The 13,684-nt window shown below is 53.6% G+C and overlaps 1 protein-coding gene across 1 annotated transcript in view; it reads left to right on the top strand.

Moving 5' to 3' along the window:
* Positions 1 to 13,684, top strand: part of SLC38A8 (solute carrier family 38 member 8) — a 35,089-nt gene that overhangs the window by 1,197 nt on the left and 20,208 nt on the right. Inside the window, exons 3-6 of the mRNA XM_050775065.1 lie at positions 4,961 to 5,159; positions 8,732 to 8,873; positions 10,423 to 10,524; positions 12,879 to 12,936. Of these exons, the coding sequence (XP_050631022.1) occupies positions 4,961 to 5,159; positions 8,732 to 8,873; positions 10,423 to 10,524; positions 12,879 to 12,936 (501 nt within the window). The remainder of the gene's footprint in view (positions 1 to 4,960; positions 5,160 to 8,731; positions 8,874 to 10,422; positions 10,525 to 12,878; positions 12,937 to 13,684) is intronic.

Here is a 13,684-nt window from a genome sequence, read left to right as displayed (position 1 = left end):
TAATCACAGCCCTTTGGGAGGCCAAGGTGGACGGATCAGCTAAGCTCAGGAGTTCAAGGCTAGGCTGGCCAACATGGTGAAACCCTGTCTCTACTGAAAATAAAAAAATTAGCCGGGTGTGGTGGTGGGCACCTATGATCCAAGCTACTCAGGAGGCTGAGTCAGGAGAATCGCTTGAACTTGAGACGCAGAGGTTGCAGTGAGCTGAGATTGTGCCACTGCACTCCAGCCTGGGCGACAAAGTGAGACTCCATCTCAAACAAAACAAAGGTGGACTGCTGTGTGCAGATTGAGCCGTTAACTGGTGTGACACCCCCATACTCCCCACGCAGGGCCGGGCCAGCCTTGTTTGGTGTCGGATGTTCGGCTCTTCTGCCTGCCAGGTGCAGAGCCGGGATTCCCTTCTGGGGAAGCGCGGACGCCGCGCTCTTTTTGCTGTGGGAGAGCCACTCATGAGCACAGCTTTATTTTCTAAGATGCTTTTCCCCGTGGCTGATGGAATGAATTGCTACATTTTGTGGTGAGCTCTTTGGCGGGTTTTATCTCACATGTTTTATAGCAGCTGGTGGATAATGGCTGAGTTCCAACTGTGTGCCCTGAAGGCTCTTCGTGTCTGTTTGGAAACTGCAGTGTCGGGTGTAACCCATGCCACCCCTGGCATTGGCGAGCGCCTGCCCCGTGCCTGGCCTAGGATGGACGAGGCAGTGCGGTCCCTGTCCTCATGGAACTTTGTTCTAACGGGAGGTCAGACAAGATGCATGTCATCAGCTTCAGATGGTGGATCATGCCGGGAGGGTCATGTGTCTCTGGGGATGGGGGGATGATACAACACAGTGTGGTCAGAAGCCTCTCGGAGGAGGTGACCTTTGCACTGAGCCCCATTGGAAATGGTAAGAGCTTCCTGAGGTGCACGTGAGGGGGCGGCACGCCTGTGTTGGGACTAGTGCGTCAGGAAGGCTGCCCTTATGGCAACGAGGGAGAAACCGGATCTCAAGCCACAGAAGGCCCAGGGTGAGGCAGTCGGGGCTTGGGGGTAGGGCCGTGGCCAATCCCTGGGTAGCAGGAATGGCCATGAGCCAGAGAAGGGGGATCCCTGCTCCGTGAGCACCATGCAGGCATCTCCTGCAGATCTTGCTGAAATCAGATGCTGGCCCTGCAGGGCTGGATAGGCCTGAGACCGCGTTTGTGACTTGGCTCTGGGCAAACGGCTGTTTCGTTTTGCTTAGGATGAGCTCGAGATCCCTTCGCTCAGCAGACTTGAGAAGGAAACCCGGACATGAATAAGTGGAAACTCATGGCAGAGTAGAGGAGCCAGGCTGGCTGTTGACAAGCTCCCGCCACTCCAAGTTGTTCCTTCAGCCTCCAGGGCTGCCGGGGAGATGGAGGTGGGCTGGGGTGATGTCACTGAACGACGGAAGATTTGGGGGAGGCTGCTTCCCTCCACTTAGCTTGTGAGGCTTCTGCATGGGGAGCATTTAAACGTGAAGTCAGTGGGCAGAGGTTGGAAGCCTGACTCATTAGGGTTGGAGGTTTAGTGACATTTGATGAAAACAGTCTAGGGCCATACCACCCTGAATGCACCTGATCTCATCTGATCTCACTAAGCAGGGTCAGGCCTGATTCGTACTTAGATGGGAGACATTTGATGAAAATGGACAAACCCCCTCTTGGGATCTATGGAGGGGCTGGGTCTGGCACGGTGGCCGGGGCTCCTTGCAGTTCTGCTGCCCGGAGGCTCAGTCCCTCTTGTGGTGACCGTATCCTCCAGGGATGGCTCACCGTGAGTCTCCCTGCACCCACACCTTCCCCTGCCTCTTTTTTTTTCTTTTTTTTCCTTTCTTTCTTTTTTGATAGTCTCACTCTTGCCCAGGCTGGAGTGCAATGGCGTGATCTCGGCTCCCTGCAACCTCTGCCTCCCAGGTTCAAGCGATTCTCCTGCCTCAGCCTCCCTCCCGAGTAGCTGGGACTATAGGCACATGCTACTACGCCCAGCTAGTTTTTTGTGTTTTTAGTAGAGATAGGGTTTCACTGTGTTGGACAGGATGGTCTCGATCTCCTGATCTCATGTGATCCACCGCCTCGGACTCCCAAAGTGCTGGGATTACAGGCATGAACCACAGCACCCGGCGCCCCTGCCTTTCAACCACAGATGTTTTCTGAGTGTCTGCGTTTGTCAGGTCCTTCTCTGGGGCAAAATAGAAAAAAGGACACTGCCCAGTCTTCACGGAGCTTAGAACCTGGGTGAGAGGGCATTGGAGAAATCCCTCAGTATTTTAGAATTGGATGTGTCCGTTTCCTGGGGCTGCTATAAGATTACCACAAAAAGGAGGGCTTAGAACACTGGAAATGTATTTTCTCACAGTTCTGGAGGTCAGGAGTCTGACATGAAGGTGTCAGCAGGGCCTCGCTCCCTCCAAAGGCTCTTCCAGCTCCTGGTGGCTCCAGGTGCTCCTTGGCTTTGTGGCCGCATGACTCCAATCTCTGCCGCCGCCGCCTCTGTCTCTACAAGGACACACCTCATTGGGTTGAGGACCCACCAGATCCAAGATGACCTCACCTCAAGATCCTTAATGACATAGGCAGAACGGTTTTTCACTTAGGTTTTCCTTGTGGACATCTGCAAAAACTGTTTCCAGTAAGCCACATTCACAGACTCGAGGGATTAGATGTGGAATGCTCAACCACCATGCTTGGCTAATTGTGATCTATTCAGACAATGGCCTGTTAGCAAAAAACAGAAGCAAGCTGCTTGTGCGCACGATACGGATCAATCACACACGCGTGGTGGAGTGGGAGGAGCTGGGAATTACGTAAAGGTGGAAAATACTAGACCAGTGGGGATGGGAAGGAGACAGAAAGGGGACTTGTGGGACCGTCCAGGGTGTGGTGATGTTCTGCCTGTGGGTAGAGGTTTGGCTGGCACATGTGCATTGTACATCTTCCAGCAATACACTTAAGATTTTGTGCATTTTTATATGTAAATTTTCACCCCACAAGAGAAAAGGCCTGTGAACGAACAAACATCAAGCTCTAATGCTTGGTAGGCACGCCAGAGTATTCCACGGTACGTACACCGGGATCTGCAACTTGCTTCAAAATGCTAATCCATTAAGATGGATGGCCGCACAGAGGCATGGTGGAAGGGTAGAGAAGTCAAAGCAAGTACAGCAAGCTGTCATGGGGAAGTCGGGTGGTTGCCCACAGGGGGTGTTCACTGTAACATTCTTGCAACTTTCCTGTACATCTGAATTTTTTTTTTTTTTTTGAGATAGAGTCTCGCTCTGTCCCCACTCGCAGCTCGGCGCGATCTTGGCTCACTGCAACCTCCGCCTCTCAGCTTCAAGTGATTCTCCTGCCTCAGCCTCCCAAGTAGCTGGAATTACAGGCATGTGCCACCATGCCTGGCTAAGTTTTGTATTTTTAGTAGAGGCGGGGTTTCACCATGTTGGCCAGGCTGGTCTCAAACTCCCAACCTCAGGTGATCCGCCCGCCTTGGCCTCCTGAAGTGCTAAGATCACAGGCATGAGCCATAGCACCTGGCCTGAAAATTTTTTATAATTTTGGAAAAAGATTTTAAAAATACAAAAGGCCGGGCGTGGTGGCTCACACCTGTAATCCCAGCACTTTGGGATGCCAAGGCGGGCGGATCATGAGGTCAGGAGATCGAGACCATCCTGGTTAACACTGTGAAACGCCGTCTCTACTAAAAAATACAAAAAATTAGCCAGGTGTGGTGGTGGGTGCCTGTAGTCCCAGCTACTCAGGAGGCTGAGGCAGGAGAATGGCTTGAACCCAGGAGGCGGAGCTTGCAGTGAGCCGAGATTGTGCCACTGCACTCCAGCCTGGGCGACCGAGTGAGACTCCGTCTCAAAAAATAATAATTAAAAATACAAAAAAAAATTAGCTGGGTATGATGGCATGTCCCAGCTACTCGGGAGACTGAGGCAGAATTGCTTGAACTTGGCAGGCAAAGGTTATAGTGAGCTGAGGTCATGCCATGGCACTCCAGCCTGGGTGACAGCTAGACTCCTTCTCCAAAATAAATAAATAAATTTAAGCTGAAATAGAGGGAACACCATTTCTTTTCTTTTCTTTTTTCGTTTTGGTTTTTTTAGAGGCAGAGTCTTTCTCTATCCCCCAGGCTGGAGTACAGTGGCACAATCTCAGCTCACTGCAACCTCTGCCTCCCAGATTCAAGCGATTCTGCTGCTTCAGTCTCATGAGTAGCTGGGGCTGCAGGCACCACCTGCCACCATGCTCGGCTAATTTTTGTATTTTTAGTAGACAGGATTTCTCCATGTTGGCCAGGCTGGTCTCGAACTCCTGACCTCAGGTGATCCACCCACCTCAGCCTCTGAAAGTGCTGGGATTACAGGCATGAGCCGCTGTGCCCAGCCGGAACACCATTTCTGGAGCACTCATGTGCTGAGCCGAGTGTGTCACAGGCCTTGTTCGTCCTGATGTGTCACAGCAGCCCTGCAAGGGGGCAGTGCTACCCCCCTTTCACAAATGGAAAAGCAGAGGTTGCCAGCCTGCCTCATGCCACACAGCAGGTGAGCGGTGGTTAGAACCTGAGCCCAGCTGTGCCCGCTCCACCTCGTGTTCCAAGCCACCGTGCCTACTGCCTCTCTACCCACAGGCCAGGCAATTTCAGGAGAGTAATTTAAACTCTGGGTTTCTGATGTATCACTTGTCCGACTGGGGCAGGATGGTCTCAGATTCCCAGGTTCACAGCCTAGAGCCAGTGAGGCTGCCAGAATCAGCCTGCTCTGCAGCTCTGATTTCAGGATGGATGGGGGGGGGGTGGGGGTGCAGTGACACAGCTGGTAGAACGCCTCCCATGCTGGCAGCAGCCCTGGCGTCTGTGGACAAGAAGCCATGTGGAGAGTGTGCCTGAGGGGTGGTTGACTGGGGGTGGGTGGGCTGTGGGCACACCCCAGTTCCAGGTCCTGCTCCGCAGGTCTCCTTGGTCTTCCTGGTCAGCGGGCTGGTCATCCTGGGCTATGCTGCTGCTGTCAGTGGCCAGGCCACCTACCAGGGCGTGGTCAGGGGGCTCTGTGGCCCCGCCATCGGGAAGCTGTGTGAGGCCTGCTTCCTTGTCAACCTGCTCATGATCTCCGTGGCCTTCCTCAGGGTGATCGGGGACCAGCTGGAGAAGCGTAAGTACTTCTGTGGGACTTGGGGTGGCCCAGGGTGCTGGACCTCTAATGACCTCTTGGGGTTTCCAGTTGATGAGCAGGACATGGGGCACTGGCCTGGGCCCTGAGGGACAGCAGAGGCTGAAACCACACTCTTGTTCCTAACATGGTGGGGAAGGGAGGCTCAGCATGGATAGTCACCAGTGGGGTGAGAGTCATGGGCACACAAGTGCATGAGAGAGGTTGTGGCTGCAGTTAGGATGTCCAGTGGAGATAAGTCGTTTCACAGATGAGGAAATGGAGCCACCAGTAAGCAGCTCCTTCTGAGAGAGAACAAGTAACACCTTTGACTTTGGGATGACTGTGGCTCTCAGCCCTCAGGCAGACCCGGCCTCTAGTTCCCAACTAAGATTTTCCCTCTAAGCACTGCTTTAGCTGCATCTTACCAACTTTGAGATGTCCTATTTTCATTTTCATTTGACTCATTTCTCATGAATGGAAAATGTAAAATATTTGCTAATTTTCACTGTGGTTTCTTTGACTCATGAGCTGTTTAGAGCTGTGGTGTTTAATTGCCACCTGGGGAGTTTTTTCGATTCCTTCATGCTTCCTACCTTAATTCACATCATGGTCAGGGAATCTGTCATTTCTGTCTTTTGAGATCCACTGAGACTTGCTCTGTAGTCCAGCACATGGTCTGGCTGTCTTGGAGAACATTTTGTGTGCTCTTCAAAGAATGTGTACTCTGCAGTTGCTGGGCGCAGTGTGCTGGCAATGTCCATTAGGTCAAGGCAGTCCACAGCTGTGTTCAGATCTCCCATAGCAACCATATTAATCTTTAGTTCTGTTCCTAAGAAAAGGATGTTAAAGGATGTTAAAATTGCCAGCTGTAATTGCAGATTAGCCTGTTCTGTCAAGCTTCATGCTTCATGGTCTTTGAAACTCTATCCTTTTATTGTTATGAAGTATTCTTTATCTCTGGTTTTTTTTTTTTTTTTTTTTTTTTTTTTTTTTTTTTTTTTTTTTTTTTTTTTTTTTGAGACGGAGTCTCGCTCTGCCACCCGGGCTGGAGTGCAGTGGCCGGATCTCAGCTCACTGCAAGCTCCGCCTCCCGGGTTCCCGCCATTCTCCTGCCTCAGCCTCCCGAGTAGCTGGGACTACAGGCGCCGCCACCTCGCCCGGCTAGTTTTTTGTATTTTTAGTAGAGACGGGGTTTCACCGTGTTAGCCAGGATGGTCTCGATCTCCTGACCTCATGATCCGCCCGTCTCGGCCTCCCAAAGTGCTGGGATTACAGGCTTGAGCCACCACGCCCGGCCTATCTCTGGTATTAAATCTGTCTTCCCTACTATTAACGTAGCCACTCTAGCATCCTTAAGACTAGTGTTTGTATAGAAGTTAGTTCTCTTCTCATTCTTTTACTTAGAATCTGTGACTTGGATTTTTTTTTTTGTTTTTTGTTTGTTTGTTTTTTAACGTGTTTATAATTCCTTTTTGCAACACCAGCCTGAGAATGGCTTGGGATTTTAAAATGCATTTCTTGTAGGCAGCATATGGTAGGGTCTTGCCTTTTTATCCAGCTTGACAGTCTCAGTCTTCTGATTGGAATGTTCAGACTTCTAATTGGAGTGTGATTGTTGATAGGGTGACATTTAGTGTACCATTTTGCCATGTGTGTGTTCTGTGTGTGTTTTGATCCTTGAAGCAAAAGGCCCCTGACTGGGGAGGGGGGTTATTGAGATTGAAGGCTGCTGTGTCTTGGTAAACACTATCTTATACCAAAAAGAAGTGAGATTGGCGTATCTGAACCTCTTAATGGGTAAGTGGGCACAAAAACATTCTGCTCACCAGTGGCAAGTAGAGTTCGTCTGCAGTTTCAACTCCAGTGAACTGGTAGTGTTGCTGTGTTAAGAGGGATTCTGAGCCTCACTGGGAACAGAGGCCCCTGACTAGTCAGAGGGCAGATGAGGATATGGGCCACCCCAGGTCTGGGTGGATTGACTGTGGTGGAGAGAGCGTTCTTGTGTATATCTGGTTAGATATTTGAGGATGCGTCTCTGTAGGGAAAGCCAAGCTTCTGAGAGGGAGTGCTAGATAGAGGTTGGAGTGCTTGGGGGAGTCATGGCATGAGGTACAAATGGCCGTGTCTTTGGTGCCAGAGATCTCAAGCATCCAAGAACGCTAGGTTTAGGAAGGAGCTGGTGTAGTACTGCTGTTGGCCCTGAGGATCCTGGCTATGGGAGGTCCAGATGCAGACAAAAGGGCCTGCTGCATCCCACGCTGCCTAGGTCTAAAACCCGCCTGGGTGCAGTCCTGGGGCGTGTGCATTCCCTTGGCATCTTTGGCTGTCCCACGTGGATGCTGCTGTGACCATCTGCTTGTGGAACCTTCCCCTTCATCATTTTGTACACATGAGCTGTTCTCACATGCATTCATTTTTTACACGGCTCCCCTTGTTGAGTGAGATCAAAGAAGCATATATGACACCTCAGTGCCAACGACCTCCGAAATGAATGAAGACATCTCAAGCTGCTCAGCCTCCCACCTCCAGTGGTTGCAGGGGCCACCTCACCTGCCCAGGTGGTTCCCAGTGGCTCCCACCTCTAGCCACCCTCCCACTCTCCTGTGCTTTCCCCTCCCCCATCTGTCTTGTCTCCTAGAGGGGTTCCAAATCATTGTGGCAGAATAAAAATGGCCCCCGATTCTTTGGTATTCTTTCCATGGAGAGGTTAGTGGAGCTTGTGTCCCTTGCCTTTGAATTAGTTGTGCCTGTATGGCTTTGTCCAACAGTGTGTGGTAAATGGGACGCTGCGCCAGTGCTGGGCCTGGCCTTTAAGAGGACAGGCAGCTTCTGCCTCTGTCTCTGGGATCCCTCAGCTGCCAAGGAAGAAGTTGGAGGCACCTGCTAGAAGGCCCATGTGGAGAGACTCCCAGACTTCAGGGAAGGCCCGGGTGTACCCACCAGGCACCAGGTGTTGGGGGGAGCCATCAAGGGCCCTCCAGACCAGCCCCACTGCCAGCCAGAGACCCCCAAACAACCCCAGCCAATCCTATATGGAGAAGGATTGGCCAGCCCGGCCCTGAACTTAATTCTCTACCTACAAGCTATGACTTGTTGTAATAAAGTGGTTCTAAGCCACTGTGTTTGGGGTCATGTGTTTTGCTGCAACCATGGGAACCTGCTATTCTGATGGACAGCAGCCTGGTGCTGCCTGCACAGTGACCAAAAATCTACTTCAGGCCCCCATTTGACCCCAGATACCGTTGAGTTCCTGAGCAAAACAGAAAGAAGCTTTCACCAGAATGTAAGAGGCATGAGGGTAGATGGCTTGTCGGGTCATCCCCGGGCCTTAGAGCAGTGCTGGCTGTGGGAAAGAAGCTCAGTGAATATTTGTTGAATTAATTCATGTGTCAGGTTTTGTTCCTGTGTGGGGCACGTGACCTGTCTCCATCTCACTTGTCATCCGATCCCTGGGCTCCTGGGGCTGACTGAGGGTGGATGTCCAACCCCACTCAGGGTTGAAGGGCCAGGCAGGAGCCAAGAACCCACGGCGTTTGTGCTCTGTGGCTCAGCTCTCCCCGTGTCTCTGGCAGTGTGTGACTCCCTCCTGTCTGGCACCCCGCCCGCCCCGCAGCCGTGGTACACAGACCAGCGCTTCACCCTGCCCCTGCTCTCCGCGCTGGTCATCCTGCCCCTATCCGCCCCACGGGAGATCGCCTTCCAGAAATATACAAGGTAAGGGCTGGGGATGCTGCCCAGTGGGGGTCCCCACCTTGCTGAGTGTTTGTGTCAGGGTTTCTGTCCATCTGGGGTCAGAGGAGCTGGGGGATTGGCCTTCCCATTTGGAGAAGGGGAAAACAATATGAAATTATGCAAGTAAAATGTTTTCCCGATGGAAAATACAGACGAGCCAAAAAAAGAAAATGACCTGTAACAACATCAGTGCTACTCACGGTTTCATTGTTGGACTTTTTGCACATGGGCTCAGAGAGACACCTCCCCACAACACACCCACCCGCACCTACCCGCGCGCCCCCCCCCCCGCGCGCAGCCCCCCCGCACCCGCCTGCGCACGCCCCCCCGCGCGCGCACCCCCCCTCCCCCGCGCGCCCCCCCCCCCCCCCCCCCGCGCGCGCACATCCCCTCCCCCCCCCCCCCCCCCCCCCCCCCGTGCGCCCCCCCCCCCGCGCGCGCACCCCCCCCCCCCCCCCCCCGCGCGCGCGCGCCCCCCCCCCCCTCCGCGCGCGCGCGCGCCCCCCCCCCCCTCCGCGCGCACACGCCCCCCGCCCCCTCCGCGCGCACACGCCCCCCTGCCCCCCTGCCCCCACCCGGGCGGACACACCCCCTTGCCCCCCGCCCCCGCCCCCCCCCCCCCCCGCGTGCGCGCGCGCGCACACACACACACACACACACACACACACACACACACACACACACGGTTTTCTTTTTGTGGCTAAGGCTCTGTATACTTTTGAAGAAACAAAGCTTGGCAACAGTATCCATTCCCTTCTGCCGCCTTCCTTTCCCCTGTTGTGTATGAACAATAGACATTGTGTAGAAACAGCAGGCAGCAAACTGGAGCCTCCCCCAGGCCTCTACCCTGCAAGGCTCCCGTTCCACTTGGACCAAGCCAGGGGGGCTTGTCCCTTCTGAAGTGTGACCAAGCCTGCTGGCGTCCTGTCTTAGGCGTCAGGCTGAGTGGCTGATTAGCTTTTGTTGGTGGGAAGGAAACAATATTACAGCCGCCATCCCCAAGGGCGCTGGGTGCCACTGAAAATTCTACACATTTGGGCCCGGTGTCACGCCTGTAATTCCAACACTTTGGGAGGCTGAGGTGGGCAGATCACCTGAGCTCAGCAGTTTGAAACTAGCCTGACCAACATGGTGAAACTCCATCTCTACTGAAAATACAAAAATTGGCCCGGTGTCATGGTGCGTGCCTGTAGTCCCAGTTATTTGGGAGGCTGAGGCAGGAGAATTGCTTGAACCTGGGAGGCAGAGGTTGCACTGAGCCGAGATTGTGCCACTGCACTCCAGCCTGGGCGACAGGGTGAGACTCTGCTCAAAACAACAAAAACCTCTATACATTTGACCCCTGGACCCCAGACCAGCCCTGCCGCACGCACACCCTTTACAGATGAGGACAGGGAGGCAGAGATGGAGAGCTTGGCCAGCACCTCATTGTCAAGGGTGGAGCTGGGATTCAGATCCCGCCGTCTGTTCCCGTGCATCAACCGCACATGTCACCCACTGCGCAGTCCCTCACATGGTCACTGTGTGTTAGCATCCTAGGCACCCTGGCTGCCTGTTACCTGGCCCTGGTCATCACCGTGCAGTACTACCTCTGGCCCCAGGGCCTCGTGCGCGAGTCCCGTCCTTCACTGAGGTAAGTCTGAGGGAACAGCTTCCGGCAGCCTCTGTGGGGAGGCATGGCAGGGGAGTCTTCCAGGGGAGTCTCGGAGGAGGAGCCTCTCGTGGCTCACTGCAGAGCCTGGGCTCCTTCCATGCAGTTCTTTCCGTCTCTGATGCGGTGAAGGCAAGGGAGGGCCACTTTCCTTCTGCTGCAGGGACCTGGCTGTGGCTAGTGATGACCGGGACGGGCCAAGGGACGCAAAACCGCCAAAGGCTGCGGCAGCCAAGGGGTCATAGGCTGTTGCAGACTTGTCCCCACAGCGTGGAGGTATATAACCTGGCAGCCAGCCAGCCGCAAGTGCCGGCGCAGGGGAACAGCGAGGGGGCCGGTGTGGCCAAGCCAGCCAGAGCAAGGGCAGAGAGCGTGGGCGGGGATGTCGTGTAGGGATTCAGAGCCACAGGAAGGAGTTTGGTTTTGCTCTGGATGAGTTGGGAGACTTGGCAGCGTTTTGAGTACAGCAGGGATGTGACAGGACCTGTTTTTAAAAATGGTCATTCTGGGCAGGGTGTGGTGGCTCATACTTGTAATCCCAGCACTTTGCGAGGCTGAGGCAGGTGGATCACTTGAGGTCAGGCGTTCAAAACCAACCTTGCCAACATGGTGAAACCTTGTCTCTACTTAAAAATACAAAATTTAGCCGGGTGTGGTGGTGCACACCTGTAATCTCAGCTGCTCAGGAGGCTGAGGCAGGAGAATTGCTTGAACCAGGAGGCAGAGTTTGCAGCGAGCCAAGTTCATACCACTGCACTCCAGCCTGGGCAACAGAGCAAGACTCTGTCTCAAAAAAAAAAAAAAAAAAAAAAAAAAAAAAAGGGCTGGCTGTTCTGTCGTCTTTGGGAACCAGGGGCAGCAGCAGAGACCAAGTAGGAGGCCCCTGCCTAGATCCCAGGTCCCAGACCTGGTGGCTTCAGAGGAGGCCGTGAGGAAGAGTCAGACTCTGGATATGCTTGAGACCAGATTTCCTAGTGGCAGGGCTGGCTCGTGGGTGTGGGACCCCTGCAGTCACCCAGTCCCCATGCTCAGTGTAACCCTCTGCTGTTGCCGTCTTAAAATTTTTAATCATTGTCCAACAAAGGTCCCCACACGTTCCTTTTGCACCTGGCCCTGTGAATTCTGTAGCCAGTGCTGCGGGTGGGTTGGACGGTGAGCAAGAGAGAGAAGAAAGTCAAGGTAACTTGGAGCTCTCAGCTTGAACAAGGGGAAGGAGGGAGATGCCGTTTCCTGGATTAGAGAGGACTGAGAAGAGCGGGTCCCTGGGAGCAGCTCAGGCTGGAACAGTCAAGGTGGAGCCGACCTTGAGACGTCTAAGAGGGAAGTCAAGAATCTGGGCAGGTCTGTGTGTCTGAAGTTCGGGGAGAGAGGTCCGGGCTGGCAGGAGAAACGTGGCTGACATTGGCCCAGAGACGGCGTTCAAGACTGTGAGTGCTGAGATCCGTACACTGAGCTGGTGGTACTTTAGCACAGGCAGGTTGGGGGGATGAGGAGGCCCTGGTAAAAACAGGAGGTGGTGAGTTAGGATATGTGAGTGTCCAAGGGCTGCTGTGACAAGTGACCACATACTCGGTGGCTTAAAATAACAGAAATTTCCTTCACTTCTGGTGCCTAGAAATTCAGAATCAGAGTGTGGCCATGCTCCCTCTGAAGGCTCCAGGGGCAGATCTTTCCTGCCACTTCCCAGTTCTGGGGGCAGCGATCTGTGTTCGTTGGCTGAGAGACACATCACTGGGTCTCAGCCTTCATCCTCACACCGTGTTCTGTGTATTTGTTTTCCCTTCCAATCGCGGCGGCAGGCATTGGATTCAGGCCCACCCTAATCCAGCATGACCTCATCTTACTTTACACCTAGAAAACCTGTCAAAGGAAGCTGGGAACCAGGCGGGGATCCCAAGAGGCTGGACCTGGAGGTTCTCCCCATGCAGACCTCTGTCCTCTTAGGTGGCTTGGACGGAGCTCAAACCATCCTTGTGCTATTTGGGATCATTGCGTGGATGCTGTGGGTGCCCCCCCATTACCAAACCGCACTGGGAGCCAGCAGCCTTCAAGAAGGAAGTTGGGAGTTCCTATTGCTGTTTCCCTGCCCGAATTCTGCCCACATGGAAAATGTCATGTTACCAAATGTCAGCAAAGACGTATTTAGAAAGTGCAGCATTTAGCCAGCATCCTTTTCCATTCCCAAAAGCCTGGTCACGGACACAGTCATTAAAAATACAACTTGCAGCCATGCTCTGTTACATTTTCCCAGCATCCTTTAAGATTCACCCTTGTAGCCGCAGGTTGTTCCGGGTGTGACCCTTCTTTAATAAACTCCTGTTCTTGTCTGTTTACAGCCCTGCCTCCTGGACCTCTGTGTTCAGTGTCTTCCCCACCATCTGCTTCGGGTTTCAGGTAATTTGAGCATCTGTGTTGAAGACTGTGGCATTTGCAGAGGCTGTGGGTGAGTCTCTGCTCCCTCAGGAAACCTTGGTTTTCTCTGTTAGGGAGGCGTTTGAGGACTTCTAGGATACACTGGGCTCTCTGCTGCCGACCTGTGGTCTCCAGGCTGTCTTTCGAGACCACGAGAGTGGGTTGGTGTCTGGGTTCAGGGAGGTGGGAATTGCCTTGAACTTGGGAATCCAGCCCCCACTGATGGCCAAAAGCAGCACCATGTTTATTGGGTCTCGGGTAGAGTGTGGGGACCTGAGACCTGTCGCTTCCTCTGCAGAACCCCCACAGGGCTGTAATCAGACCTGAGGCCTGGAGGCCTAGAGCTTTCTACTTAACTCTGGCAGAACAGTTTTACCCAGGTGGACTCTGCCCAGGGCCTTGGGCAGGAAAGATCCTGCCTCCTGAGGGGTACAGGGTAGAGGAGCTGGAAGGTGTATAGGGAGCTGATTAGAGAGGGGGAGGGGACAGGAATACAGAATTTTTAATAGAATATCATGGGAGGGAGGACGAGGCTGTATATGTAGAATCCTGGCAGAGGGGTAGAGTCAGAGGTGTCTGCTCAAGGTGGTAGGGTCTGAAGGGGATCTTGAAGGATATATGGGCAGCAGCCAGGTGACTGGGAGTGCACCCCAGGTAGAGAGGACAGCACAGGTGGGCGCTGAGGTGAGCAGACCCCAGGCACAGCTGGAGAGAGACGTGCAGAGGGCTC

Source organism: Macaca thibetana, chromosome 20, assembly GCF_024542745.1.
Source record: "Macaca thibetana thibetana isolate TM-01 chromosome 20, ASM2454274v1, whole genome shotgun sequence".
Classification (NCBI taxonomy): Eukaryota; Metazoa; Chordata; class Mammalia; order Primates; family Cercopithecidae; genus Macaca; species Macaca thibetana.
This window is presented reverse-complemented; position numbering and strand designations above follow the sequence as displayed.